Source organism: Serinus canaria, chromosome 2 (genome assembly GCF_022539315.1).
Source record: "Serinus canaria isolate serCan28SL12 chromosome 2, serCan2020, whole genome shotgun sequence".
NCBI lineage: Eukaryota > Metazoa > Chordata > Aves > Passeriformes > Fringillidae > Serinus > Serinus canaria.
The window spans coordinates 119,173,066-119,195,362 of NC_066315.1; the positions used below are offsets into that span (position 1 = coordinate 119,173,066).

Consider the following 22,297-nt stretch of genomic DNA (forward strand, 5'->3'; position numbering starts at 1 on the left):
CTGCTCTGCCATTTAGGTGTACAAGACACAAGACTATCTCATGAAGACAGAAGCACAATGACAAAGCAGTTGGGACTTTTCATAAATGGGAAATAATATGCTCTAAATTTGGCCAGTGTCTGAACTCCAGGACTGACAGACTTAAAGCCAAATTCACCTGGACAAAGAGAGATAGTGCTAGCTTCTGTTCCCCTCCAGCCAGCACCACCAGCAGCAAATTCCCTAGCTTGTTTCATCAAACATGGTGACACAGGTCCTTCACTCACTGAGCAGGGGCCAAATGACATGGCTGACCCTGAAGTGTAACCAAGTCTCATGCTTTTTTATCTACTTGGGACAAGCAAAATCCATCAGAAGATTATAAGGTGCAAATGCAAATGCTAGATCATCAAGCCACAAGTCTGAAGTTGCTAAGGCTCTTCAAATACTACTCTCTTAAGGTGTGATCTTTGACTAAGATGTTCTACCTCTGTTCCTTCTGCAGGTGCACAGTGACAGCTGGGGCTGGATTTCCTTCTCATCTGTGTTACTGGCCAGGCATATGACAAAGGACACTTCACATGACATTTTTGTAAGGAATCACACAACTGTACACACACGTGCATAACAGGCTGTTCCCACTGGAAAGACACTGCCCCTAGAATGATGTGTTGTGGCAAGTTTTGAGAGAAGAAGTGGACATTCTCACAGGCCCTTGAAACCCCACAGCCTGTGCACAACCACTGGGCACGTAGAGCTCTGGGGCCCTTGGGCACACTCAGAGGGTGCTCTCACACTACCATGCTTCACCCACTGTCTGACACACTCTGTTGTGAACATCTACATGAGAAGCTTTCAAAAATAAATTATATTAAAATAATAGTGCTTCTAAGATTTTCTTTTTTTTTTTCTTTAAAGTAATTTGTCATTTGGAGTATTTTGTTTATTTCAAATGCCTGTGGGAACCAGTATTGCTATTAGCTTATCACTTAAAGGAGGTCCTTTCTTTCAAGAAAAACTTATGGAAGAAACTGAAATAGAGACTCTGTCAAAAAATGGATGCACATACATATAGAAAAGACAGTAAGTAAACAAATATTTATTAGCCAGTCTCCTCCCCAAGAACTTGCAACAGGAGTTGCTCGACTGAGTCAGCAGAGAAGTGGACAAGTCATTTCACTGGCCAAGTGCCTATGAAAGAGGAATAATAGAGCATTATGCTACATGTGCTCAGGACAGAACGACTCTTGGTGAAGCAGGAGAATGAAAGCACAGGTAAGACAGAGTCTGGAAGGAAGCCAATGTAATACAGCAAGGAAAAAAAGATGAAGAGCAGGGAAGAAAGGATAGTCCATGTCAGCCCCTTGCCTGCACATAAATCAGCTGTATCTGATTTTTATCCTCAAGAAGTGACATCGGGGGAAGGTTCCTACTAGCCTCTACAGACCCCCCAGCTTGCTTTTGGGAGCCCAGGACCCCTGCAGTTTTTGCCTCTAGCCAAACAACAGTCCTCTTGCGCTCTTCTGGGTTGAGTAAAGAAGTCAGCATTCCCAGCTCTTGATGCTAATACCCTACTAAAAGGCAAATATTACATCTACTTTTAGTATGATATTATTTCAGGATGTCTAAATTTGGAGGTATCAATCACAAGTTTCATACCATCAAGCTCCTTAGTTCAAACACAAGTACAGAAGTTTCAACATAAATAATTAACAGGAACTCCAGAAATGAGTAATTAAAAGGTACTGGAATTCAACCAGAATCACCAAAAGAAGCATTATTTTGCCTGATTACCATCACCTACCACAACTTTGCATCCCAAATCACACAAAACCCCAAAAAATTGTAAAAAAAATAGTAATAAACTAGAAATCATTCACTGCCAATGTGAATTGCTTAATTGCAATACTGAAAGACTATTTTGAGTGCTACAAAGTATTGCTAAAATTTCGAGAAATATAATTTATAGACATATTATTTACTTAGAGAAATCTACATCACATGCCATAACAACGACCAGCTCTACCCCCTCTATAGATTTTAACATCTTACTCCCCCATTACTTTAGGAAATACTGAAAACAATTTTTTCTCCATTCTGTAATACTGCAACTTGACAGCAAACATACCACACAGTGCTGCCTTTTGAAACCTTGAGGATGGATTTATGTTCACCAGACTTAAAACAACCTTTTTAATGGCCACAAATCAGATAGTCTCGTAGTGGAGAGCTTTGACTGCCTTTGTGTCAGATCTCATTCTCATGTTGCAGCAGGTACTTAAAGAGTGAGAATCATTTTTTTCCAAAAGATTTTTGATGTCCAACTCCCTTTGAAGCCTCCCTTCTTATGTATCTTTGAAAATCTGATCTTCAATTTGTTATCCATTTTCCCTTCCTACTTGATATGAAAATGCCTTCCCTCCTTCCCTCTTGAACACTCACAGTAGCAGGTCTGTACTGATGAAATGTTGCTCAGAAAATAACAGCTCCTTCTCCCAGTCCTTTTCTATTCTTTTCCATTCCAGTTGCATAAAACATCATCATGATGGGTCACAGGCTTCTGTTTCTCACTCTATGCCATCCATCAGATTTGATTTACTTTCTTAAGATAAAAGTAAAGATCACCGTAGGCAGAAACTGGATGCAGTTGCCTGCCATGGAAAACAGATTTCCTACTCCTTTTAAGTTTACTGATTACTCACGGCCTTTCCCCCCTAAAGGGTATCCACCAAAGTGGGCACTGTGTTGGAATAGCCACCAGCTGTCTGATAAAACTTAATGAATGGCAATTTTATGAGCTTCTGTTGTTATTGTTCCTTTAACTCCTTCAGTATCAACCCACCATGGCAATTCACTGGCAAAGGAAGATTAGAGATAAGGCAAAACTATGAACATTTTGATCCCTACTCCAATAATTTTTTTAAAGAGATTTTCTTAGGCAATTATACAAGGCCATAATTTTTATGGAGTCCAGTGCCTGCTCTTTTCTACAATAGAGGGTATGTTGTGGAAATACATTTAAAGAGAACAGGAAAATCTCAAATACTGTAGTATTTATATAGTCAGCATCACCTTGACATACTAGGCCTGATTTTTCTAAGTGCCTTTAGCCAGACATTTTAGTCCTCTGCATTTGTTCCTGGGAAACTTCTGTCTGGTCAAGGTCTATAATTTCCTTGTTACTTCCCCATCAGTGAAGACCATGCTGCCTGGCCTAGAGAAGAATTTTGCTCTCTCAAAGTGAATTTAAGCACACAAAGAGTTATTATATATAAGCTGAATGTAGAGATTAAACTCAGACTCAATTGCACAACTAAATCCCCATTCAGTGCTTTGAAAACTTACAGTGAAGCTAAAAATATTAGCTAACAAAGTGAGCTATCTTCCAACCACATCCTCTCCCAGAAAAACATCAATAGAAGACAAGTCTGAAAATGTGCCTTAGAGGAATTAATGCACATTTGTTTGAAATGCAGCCATTTCACTTTGGGACAGGTTTTTTTTCCCCTTCCTCTTTCTTCTTCCCCTCCCCTCATCTAGTGAACATATCCTGTGCTTCAGGGTATGGAAACCTGTCAAAATCACACCCATAGTCAAATCAAATTTAACATATCTTTACAAGATATTTATAACATGCAAATACCTAGAGGCCCTTCTTCTCAGTCACATGAAGATCTCTTATGCTAGGGAAGGAGGGCTCTTTCACACTAGTGAGAATGTGTGCATGGTAGAAGCTGGTTTCACATATTATATTTGACATGTGACGATTCAGCAACCCACATCTCCACTCCATGTGCAACAAACAAGCAAACCACACTGCAGCATCTAGGAAGAATTGTTCAGCATGCCCGTACAACTGCATCCTTACAATCAGCCCCTTCTGGCTCAGCAGGATTCTGCCTCAGGAATCCCAGAAAAAATAATTTTACTTCAACCTTCATTAAAAAAAAGTAGGAAACTTTTGCTTCATTCACTCCACTCCTTCTTAAATCTTTTAAGCAGCTCAAGGAGCCTAACAAAACATTTTTTCAAGATAAAACAGATAAGCAGTAAAAATTCCACCTTCAGATTCTTAGGGATCTGCTTCACTCACAAATTTTGTCTCTTGGCACACATCTCATTCAGAAATAAATTATTCTACTAGTTTCTTTGAAAAACTTTTCCTTCTTTGTCACTTAAGAGCAATCAGAGACAGGAATTTTCAAATTAGAGAGCTCAGAGCAGAACCACCAAGCACAAGCTGTCTCTCAGGACACTTTTGGAACAACATCCGAAATCGCATGCTGAGTGCTCACGCCTGCAGCACCCAAACCTGCAGGGCTCTGTGTGCTAGGGCTGAGCAGCCAGTCTGCAGTGCTGAGGAGGGTCATGTCACCTGAGGGAAAAGGGCAAACAAAAGAAAACCATTTGGCTTCATCTCAGGAGGTAAACATCTATTGCAAGTTACAGCTTTCTGGGTAGAATTCACTCCAAATTCTTTTAAACTGGAAAGTTCTAGTGTCAGACAAATAAGTTACCATGGTTTAATTGACTTTCTTCAATAAACTCTGATACCTACCTAGGAGTTGAGATATTATTTCCAAAATTATTTTCTACCTGAGGTCAGCGCATTAATAGATACAACATATACCTCATTTCCTGACAAAGTAATATTAAGAATTTCTCAGAGTGGGTGCACACAGCACCCACATGTTGAACAAAAAGTCAAGTCAGATAATGAATATCTTTCAGTATTTCAAGGAACATTCCCTGGTTTTTTTTGCTACAAAAGAACCTTCAAGTTATATAGAAAGTAGAAAAGTTCATGACGTTTACAACAAAGGCTTCTGTGAGCTAAAGGAATTTTAATTTGAAAGGGCAATTTTATCCTGTACCAAAAGTGGTATATACCTGGTAATATGATATAGAAATATAATAACATACTTGTATATTTTAAAGGAAGAAGATTCATTTATGGACATAAAATATTTTCCTGCTTAAACTCCATGAGCACAGTAAGCACTTTCTTTATCCTTTAAAAAGTTTGGTTTTTTTAATGGCTTAATATTTGATTGAAGCAATACTTTTACAGCAATAGCTAAAAGTAAATTACACACAAGTCTGGCACAAGTCCCTGTTAATCTGATAACCCATAAACTGTCCCCACTACCAAGGACTCCAATTACAATGAATAACAAAGATATGTGGGGAATTGAGGGGGGGACAACATCTGTTTGATTGACATGTGCCTTTCCTGGAAAAATGCATGTCCATGATCCTAAAGAGTTTGACAGCACTACTACAACCCAGTTCTTATAGAAAAAAAATTTCATATCTTCGCTACAACAGTTGTAGCAGTTTACCTATACATTTGTGCTGAAGAGCAATTCTGGACCTGCATGACTCTGTCTTCCAGTAGTGCATTAAGTCTCTGTTCACACAGCCAGTTAAATCTCACATATGATCTTTCCCACTATTGCCATAGAAATGCTACAGGAAAGAGCATTTTTTGCCACTCATTGCATAAACCCTTCTGTGTTTCATTATATATATTATTATATGTGTTATAGATGTATTATATTACTGGCAAAGCTGTTAGGTTGTTCTGCTGTTAGTATTCTACTGAGAACAAACATAACTTATCAACTGCCTGACTGCTTCTTGAGAAATAGGTATCAGTTTACCCCATTGAATTACTACACCTGTTTGAATTTTGGTCACTCCATCAGAGCAGCAAGCTAGCCTGAGGAACTTTCAACACTCAGTTTTATTAGCCTACTTGACAAAATTCTCATAGCCTTAGGAGCTTACAAAAAGTGAGACATAAAGAAATACCAAAATAGCAAAAAAAGACTGAAAAATTGCATTTTGTGCTATGGCAATTGTAAACACCTACTTTTTTTCTCTCATCATTAAACTTCCTTTTCAGTTTTTTGACTTTTTTTTTAATTTAAGCTCTGCACATACTACCTGCTCAGTCCACTCAAACTCCATGAAAGAAACATAAACCTGTAATGAAAGCTATTGGTGAAACTTGATAATAGTAACTACTGATAAACATTGAACATTGACTTTATGTAACATATGAATAAACACAGAACACCTAAAATAGTAAAACATTATATAGCATGCTGACTGTGAGAACACCAAAGCTAAAAACGAGAAAAAAAATAAATTATGAAACACTGAAAAAAAAATGTCTGGCTCACCTTCTGTGCCATTGGGTGTCATGGAATTATTATTTATATGGGAGTTATCAAGTTTTGGACCACTGGGGGATTCACTACTACCACTTAGTCGTCTGTGTGGGCTGGCTAGATCCTGCATTTCCATAGACCTGAAAACAAGATGCAACTCGTTTTAGTGACATAAGTCAGCATGAATTACAGAGGAACTGCCTATATGAGATGCAGCCTCCTATTTATCAACATCCCAGAAACAGTTTGTAAAAAATTAACTACTTTTCCCAACTTGATCTTTTCCAGTGCTTAACTCATGTCGTATCCCCAAACATGAGTGGCCAGCTACTTTAATTATTTTTGCAGCTTGTAACTAAATAAAACCTAGATTCCAAGCACTGCACTTTAAAAATGGATGTCATCTCGTATTTTTAAAATACGTACAAAGATGGAATCACCAATATATGAAGACACATAGTCTCTTAAAAACAAATTAACACTCTGCTTTTTCAAGATTTACCACTCAGTGGCAATATAATGGCCCTCCAAAACAAATAAAACACTTGAAGCAATTGTGGAAACCTATCATCTACTGACAGGGAACGAGATATTCCTGATGTATGTGTTTACTCTGGCAAACTACTTAATTGTTCCTCTGTTTCCTTTGAAACAAATGCAGCATTAAAACATTATTATGTCTGCTCACTTGTTTGCTTTGTGGATTACATAAAGCGTGCCCAACTGGGAAGGGATCTGACCGACATACAGCGAGGCCATGCAGGCGCTGGTGTGCCTGAGCACTGCTGCACCTCAGCAGCTGCCGCTCACTCAAAATGAGGAAAGAGCAATTCCCAGCTAAAGCAAAAATTAAACGTTTAAGCGGCGCAAAAGCAGCTGAATATTTAAGAGTTGTGCTTTCAACAGGCCAACAGTCATCACCACCATGACATATCCCTTGGTTGGTGTTGGGGCTTATGACTGAAGTTTCCTACCCTTCTGTTCCTTTATACCTAAAACTTTTGATATTGTTATTTGACGTACTCATTCAAACTAATTGCTCCCAGTAGAAACTTTCTAGGTTACTGTGCCTCCAAGGCATTTGAACTAGTAATTTTTCAGTTTAAAAGAAATGCTTAGGCTCTTTTAAAGACTATTAAAATTACATATAAAATTACTCCCGCATTAATGGTATAAATATTCCAAGTGTCATTTCAGGTACAAAGCTTTTGTATTTTAACTAAAATTTTATCACAGCTTCTAAACATATATCCTTCATTTAATATTTCTTTACCCAAAACATTCTACACAAGAAGAAGATGATACTGCTATGAGTTCAAAACATCCACATCAAATATAAACTCAAACAATTTAGTGGAAAAGTTCCGTGCTCATGGTTTACAGACTTGGTTGCACACACGTAAAGGCTACTCTCCAACACTTACTCATCGGCTTAATGTGAGAAACAAGAATAAATATTTTACTTATCACTTGAAGTTTAAAAAAATCCCCAACTATAGAAGGCTTGCAAAAAATTAGCATTTTTTGTTCATTCCTTACCTGCAGCTTGAGGAAACAGCAACATCTGAACTGGTTTGGGACTTCTGCACCTGTAAACCAGGGAAACAAACAGAAGCTATGAGGCCTTAATTTAAAGAAAGGGTATCACTACGGATGACAATTCTGTCCTTTAAATCCAAAGGGAGAGGAGGAGGGTGCGGTGCCCCTGAAAGGCATATTGTCTTTAAATTGAAGGCTCAACTGTTGTTTCCCCGGCAGGTCTCTCTCCCTCCTCCCCGCGCCAGGGGACGGCAGCCAAGTGACGGGATAGTGATTCATCAGGGGCCCGTGACAGCTGCACAGGGGCTCACTCCTCCCCCGGCTCGGCTCGGCTCGGCTCGGCTCGGCTCGGCTCGGCTCGGCTCGGCTCGGCTCGGCTGCACCCCGCAAAGGTAACCCTGCCGCGCCGCCCGCCAAGGGCAGCGCCAGCCGCTCCTGCCCCGAGCCCCTCAGCATCCTCCGCTGCTCTCATCCCTCCTTTCTCCCTCGGTCCTGACAGATTCTTGCCCTCATCACACTGGTTTTCTTCTTCCTTTGCTCCTCGCCATCCTTCCTCTGTGCCTGGGCCGCAGGGAGCCCACAAGTCAAGCTCACCCCAAAGGCAAGCTGGAGATGCTGATGTTATTTTCTGGGGAGGAGAGGCAGAGAATAACAAGGGGCAAGTCTACCTGTGGTAAAGACCTTCACTATATAGCACACAGTCTGACAGAATCACCTCTAAAAGAAGCCCATCTCCAGCCATGTCAAATTAAAATAAAAACTCCACATGCTATTGCATAGTCTTACTCCTAAAAATTGCAGTTGCTAATGAGATTTCTGATAAAATTACTTAAAAGGATACTTCTGGCTAAATAAATGGGAGGAACCTGTAGAATTCACCTCTGAGGTTGCTCATGAAGAAAAGGAGTCTTTTTTCCACTGGAAAGCCCACCAACAATTTTTTAGTTTAATCCAATGATTCCTTTTATAACTCAGGTGAGTAATAGTTTTCATATTCCATCAGAAAAACTCTGTTGCTTTACTGTCAAACTTTAGGCAGTAACAATTGTCAGCGGGTGATAAAATTCAGGTGGAAATACACTCCTAGACACTGTTAGCTTAAAAGCACACGAAAGCTTCTCTGGGCAAGGTATATATCCTGCCAATGCCTGCAGTGAGGATCGCTCTTGTGCATTTCCATTCAACCTGAACTGACATCTCTTAAATGATCACAGAGCAAAGACAAGGGAGATGAGGCATTTTAAGTGCCATAAAAATCATCCGAGCAAATCCTACTTATGTGTCTGTAGGGTGGGTTTTTTGTTATTTTTAATCACAGACAGAATTACTACTAGCAAGAGTAAACAACTGCTAGGGGCAGTCAGGCAAGGAAGAACATTACAAATGATGTCAAGAAGCATGCAATAATGCATGCTGAAGAACATCAATCTTTTTATAACTGGGTACTTAAAGTACTGCATAACACGCTTTTCAATACATTGCTACATGCCAAATCAAACTAGACTAGCAGATAGAGTCAAAACTCTGCATTTTGGTTTAAGGAATTTTTTCCCCCCTTAGTTCTTTACCCCAGAAACTGCTGCAGAGTGCCTTAGGATATGCTTCTGCTGTTACTTCTAAACACCTGGAAAAAATTATAGGTGAGAACTAAGTTTGCCTACAGAGCTATCTTCACTCCCTCTTGCACAGGATCTTATAAAAACCCACCTTTTATAAGAGAAAAAACTCCCTTTTCCAAATGGATGCTTTAACTAACCAATATTTTCCAACATGCACTACACAATTATTCGTACTTGATTCAAATTTTAAAAAAATGTAATCCTCACTTATTTTAAGTACCAAATATATACATTATATGCATATATACATGTCCATGTATGTGCATAGCGAGAAAGATCTCATTAATGTATTTGTGGGACAGGGCAAAAAAAAAACCCAGCTCATTCACAGTGAATTAAATATATACCTTAAATGTCCTCCAACACTCCAGGATTTGTGAAAGTTCATATCCACAATTTTCATTTTCATTAGACATACTTTAGATATATTCCTTTGTGTCTCAAGGATTATTTAAAACATGTGTTGCACGTTACCAAATTTAAAAATGACTCTTTAATCAAAATAACTTTAAAACAACTAATCCTCACTTAGGCTGGTCAGCTGAATCCACAGAGTGGTCCAGGAAAAATAAATCTACTCTCAAGAATGCGAATGCAGACAACAATTAGACACAGATGTGACTGAAATTAGTTACAGTTTACAAAATGCTACACTTCACATGCTTTCAGTTTTTTATGTGCAGTACAAAATTACAACGTAGTAAGGAACCACACTTACGATGACCAGTTAATTCATAGAATAAAAACGTTTCTGGGTGGTGTGTGCTTGTGCTTTCTCTCATATATTTCCATTTTGTCAACAGGTTTCTGGGCAATTGAAGTTTGGCAACATAACTCACATATCAAATAAAAAGTGGGGGGAAAAAACCCAAATGCTTGGCCTTATCTGGACAGGAATGGATCACATTAAAAAAAAACACACAAAAAAAAAAAAAGGAGCTGTCATACCCCCCCTTCATACTCAATGCTCTTCTTAAACTAAAAATGCCTTATAGGCTAAATGGCATACATGTTCTTCTTAATACTTCAAAAACATTACTAGGTATAATTTGATTTTTGTCAGTAACAGTCACATCTTTCTCCTTAATACAGACTGCAGATTGGGCACTATGTAGTACATGGCGAGAAAAAAAGGACAGTGATAGCAAAGCTACTTAAAATTCATCCATTTAAGAATCTTAAATCAGTAACATCAAATTCTGATTAGTTAATGAGGTCTTTTAAGTTTGCCCTTTTTTCTAATTAAATTTATAATTCTTCACAGATGTAGGTTTTGTTGATGTTCAATTTGTCTCTCTCATTTTGTTAAACCTCACATAGTACTCCACCAATCCACTGAATAGCCACATTAAATCTGTTAATACCATGCTCTTCAACCCCAGAAATTATTTCCAGAAGGCAAACTTGCTTTGAGAGATCATCAAACAAGACTTAAGGTACACATTTTATCACATTTTCCCTACCACAGAGCTCAGGATGCAGAGGAAAATTCATGACTTTTGCACTGTTTATTATACTTTGCTAAATTACAAATCAAAAGCATCTGACAGAAGATCATGTATGAAGCCAAAAAGTTAATAATGTTCTGCGAAAAGTAAACTGTAAATGGGAAGAGATTCTAAATTTCAGCAGCACAGAGCAAATAAAATGTAGGTACTTGTCTAAATTACAGGTTTTCCACAGTATTTTTGCTTGCTAGGAGCAATTTTTTTAATGGCTATAATTTAAAACATTTTTCCAGCTGAAAAGAAATTTTCAAAGTGAAAATAAGAATTTAACCCAGAAAACTATAGCCAGCACACACGTTTTCTCTTAAAATACAGTTCTACTTTAAAGCAGCAAATTTCAAAGACAATGGCAGTTTTCAAATGAGGGTGTTCCTTCTTAGGGAGAAAAAAAAAAAATCTGTCATTTTAGGAAGGGGTGGAGGAAGGGAGGGAAAGGGACTTTTTTCCCAACAGCACTCTCTAAAAGAGCAACGCAGTCGGTATCTATCGACATAATGGCTTCAACAGCCAAAATGTTACAAAACTAAAATGCCAATTGGCTGCAGAAAGGCACCTTGCTGGCAACCCAGGAAACTTGGTAATGCTTTCAGTCTTCCAATAATCATACCTTGCTGGGCTCCAAGAGGTTGGGCTTTTTCATTAGATATTCACATCAAAGACAAATTGTACTTATTAAAGCAAAAGCAAGTAATTGCAGTTATTAAATTTTTAATTGCCAGTTTAAATGCTTCTGAAGTGCCATCCTGTGTGCTCATTTCATACACTCATGAATGAAACATTTTGAAATCCCAACACTTTCCTCCCCTTAAGAAAGAAATACTACAATGTGACAATACTTCTATTATGACCAGCCATTTAAGAATGTCTTTCTGCTTTTCCAAGATTTTTTTTGGCTCCTGAGAAATATTTCATACTTATTGCAATTCAAACAAAATGATTACTCATTCTTTTTTTCTCCTAAGGTGAAGCATGACTCAAGCCGTCTGTCACTGCGCAGAACTGCTGAGAGGGGATGGCTGCTCATTTCCAGACCCTTCCAGGCCTTGGGAAAACTCTGACAGCAGCGAGGTGCTTGGCTAAAAACTGCATGTCATGGGTTTGTGAGCAACATGAAAACGCTGTGTGCGTACGTGTTCATACACCTGAAATTCTGTAATGTGTCTGCACACACATATATGTACTGTTACCAATGCATATCCACACCAATGCTATTCATTTAATTGACACCCCAAAACAGTAGTCTGCGTTCTGGCAGATGCTTTGTGAACCATCTCAGTATGGGTTGGAAAATAAAATAATCTTTATACATGGTATCTAATGTTAAAAACTTCCAATGATACACTGCACCACATTTCCACTTCTCATTCCAAATTTCCCCCGGTGCTCATTTTTAAATTTAAACAAACTACACAAAACATGCTATCATTTTTTTTTCCCCGGAAATCTTTTATCTCTTCCGCTTACCTCAGTTTTGAATGTTTGCTTACAGAAGAAAGAAAACCACACCAAACCCCAACCACCTCCAAAGAAGCATTTTTAAGTGCACTAACACCTTTACTTTTCCAGAATCAATCTTGCACTGTAAAGGGCAGTCCTTCCTCTTGGTGTTTGAAACACCAAGAGAATGTTTGGTGGGTCTTGGTTGCTCGCAAGGAAGATGTAAATTTAACGAGACTTCAGAAGGTCTTTAACTTCCTTGTTCTAAGATCACCGTTCTGAATAAGCCACCTAAAATGTCAATAAACGTTGGATATTTCAGTTGTGTAGATGTTTATTCTGTCATCTTGAAAAGTTCTCCTGTGGGGATCTGCATGTTTTCCTTGGTGTTTGGAAAATTTAAACATATTGAGCAAAAGGATTTCCTGCTTCAGAAAGCACTGTCAAAATCTCTGTCAGGCATTCTTCCTCCCAATTTTTTTATTATTTTTCTCACGCTCTCAAGTCTCTTTCAACAAGGTCTGCTGGTTTCGTACCGTACGTGCCGATTTCCACCCCTCATTTAATATCTCCCCATCACGTTACTCCTATCTGCTGAACCATTAGCACTCGAGGAAATCAAGCAGGAGAATCCCCAAACCTGGCTGATCACAATAAACAGAACCTCCTAACATCTGTTTTGCGGGAAGCCTACAAACCCCAGCCTGAACTACGGCCAAAATTAACTGCAGTGATTTATAATTGAGCGCCGCTCTCCTCCGGAGCGGCAGAACGCGCGGAAAGCGCCGCTGCCCCTCGGCGCCGCCCGGGACCCCGCGCCCCTCGGCAGCCGGGCTGCGGCAGCGGCCCCCTTTCCCCGCTGCTGTCCTCCCCGGTGCTCCGCCCGTCCCGCTGCCCCGGCCGCTGTCCGTGCCCCCGGTACTCACGGTGCCGGCGCAGCTCCGCGGGTCAGAGCGCGGCGGGCGCGCCTCCCATGGCGCGGCGGGGCAGGAGCGCCCCGGGGCCGGGCCGCGCCGGGCCGGGCTGGGCAGACAAAGCGCGGCCAAGAGAGGCTGCCTGCAGCCCCGCCGTCTGTTTGCTCAGCCGTGTGTGTCTGCCCAGGCAGTGCCTGGGGGCACGCCGCCGCTCCCGCGCCCGCTTTCCTTCTCACTCCCCTTCGCCTTTTTTTTTTTTCTTTTTTTTTTTTTTCTTCCTTTCCCCTTTGGGTTTTGTTTTTGTTTTTGTAATGCAAACCGCAGCTATTCTCTTGTCCCAGCCTTATTGGTTTAAAAGCAACAACTGCAATGAGGCTTGCGCGGTCTGAAGTCAGCCTTCCTGCACGGGCGAAACGCAGCCGGGGCTGCCGCGCTCCGCCGCCGAAACTGCGCGCCCCTGGCCCCCGGCCGCCCCCTCCGCCCCCTGCCCGGCCGACAGGGCCCCCCTTCCTTGCACCTTCCTCAGCCTCACCCCAGAAAAAACTCTTAAAAATCCCTCGGGTCCCTGCTCATTTAGAAAGTTGAATTGCCCGTAGATGCGTCCCCTCTTGTAAACTGGGTTTAAACTAAAGCCGTCCTAATAGAATAACCGGAATTACACCAACATTATATCAATGAGAGAAGCTAAATAGGGATACTCATAGAGGCTCTTAAGCATACAACCAGCGTGCGCGTCCGGACATGCCGTTTTGATTGGATATGTAACAGATTTGTTCTCAAATATCTGAGATTCTTGCAACCTTGTAAAGAAAGGGTCTGCTAAAACTATTTAAGCTACCCTTCTCCAATTTAAGGGTATTTATTAAATAAAATATCTGGAACTTTTAAAATGGTTTAAACTACTTAAACCATTAAATATCTGTGTGCCTAAGAACAATTGCAAATATAGTAAAATTCGTATTTTAATTATTACTAATCACTTATTAAAATTTTCAAATTTGAAACTGTATAAAGGCTGTTTCCACAGACCATATAAATGTTTCCAAAGAAGGGAGAGATGGTTGCACAGAGTTAAATTTGTGCATTAAGTAACCTTAGCTTTTACCAATCAATAGGTAATTAAGTAATTTAATTAGCAAGCCATTAAATTGAAATGGGTTTATGATGCTTTTCTATTACCGAACTTTTAGTTGCTCATAATTTAAAAAAAAAACCCTAACTCTTTCAAAAATACATACATTAAGTTAAAAAACATTCTAACATACATAGTAACTAAATTTGACCAGCATTCTCCAGAGCATTTCCACTATGCAGACAGTATCTTTCACTTCATGTAACACTAATTGTTCTACACTGTTTTTCAGTGCACATAATCCAAATATGATGAGGAAAACAGCGTAACAATTCATAGTACCAAAAAAGAAGTCTTAATACCACGCCAGGTCTAAAGTACTAAATTTTAAAAAACCAAAACAAAACCAAAAATCAAGAAACCCCCCCCCAACTTTATACTGTATAAACAGATTGAAACAGAACTTTTTTTCTCTTTGCAAAAACCTGTGGTTATTCACTGCTAATATATCCTTACCTTCAATTAACTAATCAGTGAATGTGAAAGCAATACTTCTAGAGGAGAAATATCTTCTGGCTACTACATCCCAGTAAGTGAGACATTATTTTGCAGCAAGTACATTGGGAATACTTCAGGAAAGCAGATCGGTTTGCAAAGCTACAAGTCAACCTCGAGCTGAAAACGCACCTAGGATTTCATTTTGTTTAGCGGAGAAAAGGGATCTCGGGACAGTCACACACCATATATGGGAAGCCAGGTCAAAATAAGCAGCTTTCGATTGGGCCCGTCTGCGTAGCCAGCACAAACACAATCCCATCACTTCTTCAGAGTCACAAACCACAGCTCACGCCAAGAAAACTATTTATCGTGTTCTATATTAAACTGTGAAAGAAATGCAAATTACTTATGATGGAGTCACACAGTTTTGTCAGGTAAAAGTCACTGAAGCCCTGAAGCGCGAGGCTACGCAATCATTCTGAACTATATGCTTTTTTGGAATAGCCACGATCTTCCGGAAAATGCTTTCCACCGAATTCTTTACCAGTGTTAATAAGTTCATTTTTTAAAAGTCCTGCCCAATCTGATATAAAGACACATCTTGCTTCACTGACTGTAGCAGCTACATCTATTAAAAGTATAATATCAGGCACTGACTTTAGTAAAGCAGAAGTTCATTATTTTTTCTAGAAAAACTCAAAAAATATAATATTGCTGTTGTGAGGTACAATCTAACACTGGAAAATGTAACTCAAAACCCTCAAAAACAGCAATACATGTTGTTATGGAAATAAAAAAATATTTAAAAAGAAGACTGTGACTTCAATGATGCATGCAAATTTTAGCATAAATCTATTCCATTCCATTTCTGAAAAGAAAAACCCACCAAAACCAAACAGCAAAAATATATGAATAAATTTTAGTATTATAAATGTAAAAGTGACTGAAACAGGCTTACTGTTGTTTAGTTTGTAGTCCCTACTGGGAGTTATATCTAAGTAATAACTTCAGGAGTGTGCCCAGTCTCTGTATTTAATTAAAGTAAGACAGATCCCCACACACACGTACAGAGCTTGATGATGTGAGGATAAACATGGGATAAATTACACAGAGGCTAAAATGATCAGAAAAAGGGTGTTGGCGATGCATTGCAAGAAAAGAATCAGCTTTGAATTTTTAATCTCTTCTGTAGTATGGCATGTAGGCAGTATGGGAACTGAAGCCATATAAGTGATCTAGATGGGGGATATGAGATAAAGTGGGGTCCTCTGTGTTTATACAGCCATTAAAGAGTGCCTTAAAGTTCTTTATCTGATGTCTGAAGATTGGACTTCAGATCAGTGTATATCATAACCCCGTGATAGGGTCTAACCTATGAACTTATCCTACAGCTGATACCATGGACCAGATCCTCATTTGGTTTAAGTGAGTGCAGTTCTTTTTATTTCAATAGGTAATCTAATTATGACAGCTGAGTACTGCACCGATTTGAAACGTTCTTAAAAGAGGTTTGTTTACTTATCTTTTGGGGTTTACTCTTCCCAGTAACTGCATACCAAATCAGTGCAGGGTGGGTTGTTGGTCACTGGCACCCAACAACATTTTCAAACCACAATTGCACTAACACTGGGTTTGGAACGGAGATTTCAGTGGGATTTGCATATGTTTACATCATGCCTAAATTTGTCCTGATTCTGCATTCCCATTAATGCAGCTGGCATCTCAAGAGTCCTAAGAAGTGAAGGACCAGGCCTATTACATAACATCAAATGCACAACAAGCCACTGGGTATATTATTACAACCATTACTCATGCAATATGGTTTTAACTTCATATGCAGTGTCACACACTTGTTTTAGCACAAGTAAGATGGGTCCATCTGGAGCACAACATTTACTGGGCGCTTAGGTGCCACGATTACAGATCTTCTGGTAATTAAGAAAAATTAGATGTAAGATGGATATGGAACAGTGGGATGTTCATATGTTTGTCTCCAAGCAGGAAATACTACTGAAATATTTAATACCAGAAATAGGCCTAGGAAGATCACACTCCACTAAAGCAAAAGATGTATCCCATTGCTCCTGAGAGCCACCACCTGGCTCTTCCCATAACAACTGCAGTGCAACGTCAGAACCCTCTGAAGCAGCAATATCCCTCCTATGCCTCCATACAAGTTTTATCTTACACATAGCAGCTGTTGCCTAGAGACATCCCTGGCTGGAACAGAAGTTTGCAGCATTTGACAGGAGCCCGTATTGTCTCATGCTACTCATGTGAGCAAAAGCAGAAAGACCTTGGTAAATACAAACGGTAAAAGTGACAGAAATCAACCACTTAAAATGTTCTGTCCAAAAACTATCAGTGTGCCTCAGTAGAACAATTTAATTATATTCATTGAAGATATATTGGTTAAAATTCATACTGTGTGTACCATGTTATAAGAAAAGGTATGTGCTGTTAGCCATGGTCCTTAGCCAAAACATGTATGAACTGCTGGCCCCAGTTTGCTAGTTTTGCTAGTTTGCATGCAGTTGTAGCTGTTTGCAGTCCATCACTTCAGTACAAATTACAAAACCATTCAGTATAATTAAAAATAGGAAATATTAACCTTTATTAATCTTAAGTAGATGCTGCTTTAGCTTTTTAAATGAATGGATGACTTATATATGATTCTGAAATAGCTGACAGCTATGACATAAACAAATGCAGAGATTGCCCACAGAAGAAGCGTTCAAAGTCTAGTTTGAAAGGCAATCCCTTAGTGTATCTCAATTTTTCACTCTCCAAAGTGAAAGTCTGCTTGTTTTTTTCAGTAGATTTCTTGCATCTTAAAAGCATTATGTTAAAGTGAGGAAAAAATAGTGTGTGTGTATGTATATATATATATATATATATATATATATATATTTCCAAGCATCAGTAGTGTAAATTATATAAATACTCAGTACTCTAAATGCAAAATAAAAAATTAGTTTGTTAGGGTAAAGGAAAGTTTTCCTAGATTAATTTAAATTTTAATCGTATCTAATACTATTATTTCCCTTTGGGAATTTTTAGCACTCTAAATTACTTTTCTCCTAGAAATCTTGGAAAGGGAATGATTGACATACGAAAATACCGAAAAACTTTGGTCTCCACATTATCTGAACTAGATATTCTACCCAAAAGTGATGGGTTTTCCCTAAAGACTGAGAGACCAGGTCTGTGACATCCTGACAGCAGAGCTCTGAGTTTTACTGCAGGTTTAAGAGTAATGTAGCTTTTCCAACTACAACAGTCCCCATTTTAGCAATTTCTTAGCTATTAAATTGAGCTATAAAAATTATCTTCCATTTTCCAATAAAGTTCAAGAGTTTTAGAGGGGGATTTTTAATACTGTCTGCAGTACCTAAGAATAAGTGGAGGGTTACTTTTATTTGTTGCACAATAACCTCTGCTCAAAAGACACATAAACATGCAACTGTCTATAAAAGAAATTCTGCTGAAGACAACAAAGATGTGTCTGAAGAAAGTTATTTGAAGAATTATCAGTTCACAAGATAGGGGGTGAAATGAAGGGAGTAAATTGCAAGCTGTGAGCTTCCTTAAGAAACAGCTAATTTTTCTAATTGACATTCAGGCTTTTACTCCAGCTCAGCATGGAAACATAACTGCCTAAACTTTGAAAATAATAATCCTTCACTGTGATACATGAATAATAATTTGCTTATAAAAATGAAAAAGACAAATCAAATGCACCACTGATGATGAGAAGCAGCTTGCCAGCATTCTAAGGGGTGATAAAAGCTATAATCAGCAGTTCCTCAGAAGACTGGGTTGCAGGAAGAGCACTCTACAAATGAGAGATTACCAGTGAGCTGACAAAATAATCAAGTCCTGTTGTTCTGTAAAGACTATAAAACACATCATTTCACACACATGCCATTTTTCCATAGCTCATCCTCCCACGACTGTTTAGGCCTTCCTCATCTTTCATTTAGTGCTACTAGAATAAAGGTAGAACTTACCAACCATTGCATTTTTTTTTCACAGCAATAACTTACATTTTTGCCAGTGATATAAATACAGCACCCTGTATGACATGTGTCAGCTCAGTAATACTAGATTGCCTTTTTTTCCAACTTTTTCCCACTTACATGAACAAAACCAGTTTTCTCAGCACCTCCTATAAGGTGAAAAAGTAGATGGAAAGTTCCTCTTTGTTTTTCAGTTCTGAATTAAAGTCATAATCAGAATACTCTGCTAGAAAAACATGTTTGTTCTTCAACCACAGAAACAATAGGGTTTTTTTGCTGTAAATTCCATTTTGCTTTTATTTCCTAAATGCATTTTGTATTTTTTTCTGGAGTATTATTCATGTCACAGTTCAACAGTAGATGGAGCAGTGGATCATTACTGTATTTTAGTTATTTGTGCCAATTATTACATAATTTTTCATGTACTGACATATAAGGTTACACACAACCCCCAAAAATTATTATATAGAGAAAATAATTGATCATTGATTATTGATTAAAGCAGTTTGAATTGGAAAGAATTTGAAAAAACAGCAACCCAGGCTCACTTTGACAAACCTGTATTTATGACTAATATAAGTGTCTCATCAATATACATTCAAATTGCAACCCTTCCATTAGCTGAATACAGTGAATATGTACATCCTTAACTTTGAAATATTCAGTCACACAAATTTTTCTTTTGGTGATCTGAGTATCTTCTCAAAGGGACATGCATAAATATGTGGGCCTTGTCATGAAAAGGACAAAGTCGGAATCTAATTTAAAATAATCCTGTGATTTATGTCATACTTGCAACGATGTTTTTCCCAGAAGCTGTTTTTAGGTAACTTAATACAATAACTTCTTCTAAACCTTAGAGTAATTATATTATGAACATCATTTGTTCAGCTGAAGCTAGATTCTCTCCTAGTGTAATCATCTAAAATTAAAGATTTAGTTGAAGGTGATCATCCAAACCTTCATCCTCAGGGGAGAGAGAGACACTTCCAGTCAATGCAGGGGACCCAATTTTGAGGTGTCCCCTCCCTGTAGACACAGATGATGGACTTAAGCTACTCTCAGGTTTTGGTGGCTACAGCTGCCCCAAGAATCCAGACTTTGTCCAACACAACAGTTTAATTTCCCTCAGAATCAATTGGGTCTCAATAGTATTTGTATTCACAGAAATTTCAAAATAGAGCATTCAGCTCCATTTTGAAACTTCATATAATTACTGACTCAGACTGCCAATATTTGTTGTTACAAATCAAGGCCAAAGGAAAACTTCTCAGATGGCTTCAAAGACCCAGTTCTCATCTCCAAGCCCAGCTCCCTCCCCCGCTTCCTTCCAGCAGCATTAACTTCTTCTCTGCAATCTCACAAAAAGGAAAAAGAGTAACCTCTAAAGCTGTTTTAGACTGAAGGTCAGAATTCAAAGGATTGGTAACTTTATCCATGGAGCCTTGCAATCACATTGCTATTGGAAACACACCCAGAAGCACCAGCACACGAGATGTTTTTACTAAGCAATGTCAATAGGTACGAGACTTGAAGGTTGGTTTGTTGGGGCTCTTTTTCCATAGAATAAGGTTTATCAAGACTCATATTTGCAAGAGATCAAATTGCTTTCTGCCACTGAATTTTAGTTTAATGTTCTCTCAGGTAAGGAAGCTGGGCTCTGTGTTACATGCTAATGAAAACAGCAGCTTTGCTTTGTTTATCTAAATACTTAAAGAGAGGCACCTCTTGCAGCCAAAATGTAAACAAAGCTTAAACTCTTTTTACTGCTTGGATACTTCCAGGCTACCAATACAGATTTTTTTATTTTTTAATTAATGTCATTATACAGATTTTCTACATATATATCCTGCTTTAATATATACCCTTCTGAAGAAATATTTAATTCTCAAACCAATTATTCATAATTACACTTTGAGCTCACAAATACAAGATAACAGATCCCTTTCAAACCTGGGCTCAAGGGGGAAAAAAGTCACAGACAGCAGTCAGAAATTTTGTCCTTGCAAACCTGTCACTAATTTAAAGGGAAATAGGTTAAAACAAGAATTTTAAGTGAGTTTCACAAGAATTAAGAACAAGCAAAATTGTGATTCCAGTCTCTAAAAAACAAATCCTATACCTTGCCCCTCTTCTTGTACCACATCTGCATGCCCAAAAGAGAGAAGCATTCATATCCACCCAAGCTATTCAGCTGAGGGAGTTCTGAAAATGCATCTTTAGAGATGCCTTGCCTTGCACAATGCAGGAACCTCCATACACAGCCACCCCCATTAAAAGGTGTTGCTAAACTATGCCCAGAAAAACAAAAATGCATCTTGCACTGGATGCCAGTTCATGAGCTGAGAGACACAGCAAGTATGCTGCACACTGGGCTGAGGCAGAATGCTTTTCTTGCAGTGGTACCAGAAGGATGCAATATCATAAGGAGAACAGGATAAAGAGCTACACACAACAGCAGACAATTGCATGAAGAACTTGGAGCAAAGCTGAGTAACCTGGTTTTAACTCTTATTATTTGATTTTTTAAAAATTGCCGTCTGTCTGCTATCAGTGTAGGGAATGTGTTGAGTGCAATCAGAAATGCTGATTTGTCTTTGGTGAATCTAGTGCCACTGTGATTACAAGCAGGGTATTTTTTGTAACCAGGCTGATTTTTAACAGCTCTTTTGGAAAGCACAAAAGCCTAAATTAGAGACACCTTGGAAAATTTATTAGCTTTAGTAGCCAAGAAATGCATTAGTTTGAAAGATATTCCACCAATGTACTCCACTGCAGGTGACTGAAACAGTTACTGAAAAAACCCCAAAATTAAACTTGTGGAGACTGAATGGTGCATGTGATGCCTTATGGGGCCTGGGTCACAAGGGCTGCATTGCCCTGGCTGAGGACACCTCCTGCTCCACCAAGCCCCAATGGGCTTTGGCCATTCACTAAAGCATCCCCAGCCCCTGCAGCCACTGATGAATTTTACCCACCCCTCAAGCCTCCAGAATGAAGGCTCCCCCTCCTGAATCTTAATGTGTATCTAGAATGGTTTTGAATTCAGAAACTGGGTGATGGTCTCAGGAACAGCTGAAAATAGGAAATCCAAGGGATGGAGAGTGGCTGCCCCTCAGCTGGCTCTTATTCTTCTGTGAAACCCGAAAAAAGCTGCCACAAAGCAGCAATGATAGCCCTAGAGTGCATTTATCTCCTCCAATCTCCTTTCTTGTAAAATACTCATAATTTCTTTTTTGTTTGTTTTTTAAATGAGAAAACATTCTTAATATCTTCACTTTCAAAATACTATAAAGTATTGTGTATGCATCTCTAAAGCTTGAATTAAGACAGAATCAGCATCACAGTAATCGGCCTCAGACAAATGTGGTACACCAAGCATAGCAGGAGGCTTATACAAATCTTACTCTACTAGCTGATGAATTACAGGATTTGCCTCTTGTTTTCCTGGTAAGTAAGTAAATAATAGTATATAGTTATGCAGCACATGCACTAAAGCAGCAACTTTTAGGTCAACTATTTTTACATCAATGTAA

General features: G+C 38.8%; 1 protein-coding gene across 1 annotated transcript in view; it reads right to left on the reverse strand.

The window, feature by feature from the left end:
• Positions 1 to 22,297, reverse strand: part of EYA1 (EYA transcriptional coactivator and phosphatase 1) — a 145,310-nt gene that overhangs the window by 76,289 nt on the left and 46,724 nt on the right. Inside the window, exons 2-3 of the mRNA XM_050970882.1 lie at positions 7,695 to 7,744; positions 6,168 to 6,295 (exon numbers count right to left, since the gene is read on the reverse strand). Coding sequence (XP_050826839.1) covers positions 6,168 to 6,295; positions 7,695 to 7,744 — 178 coding nt within the window. The remainder of the gene's footprint in view (positions 1 to 6,167; positions 6,296 to 7,694; positions 7,745 to 22,297) is intronic.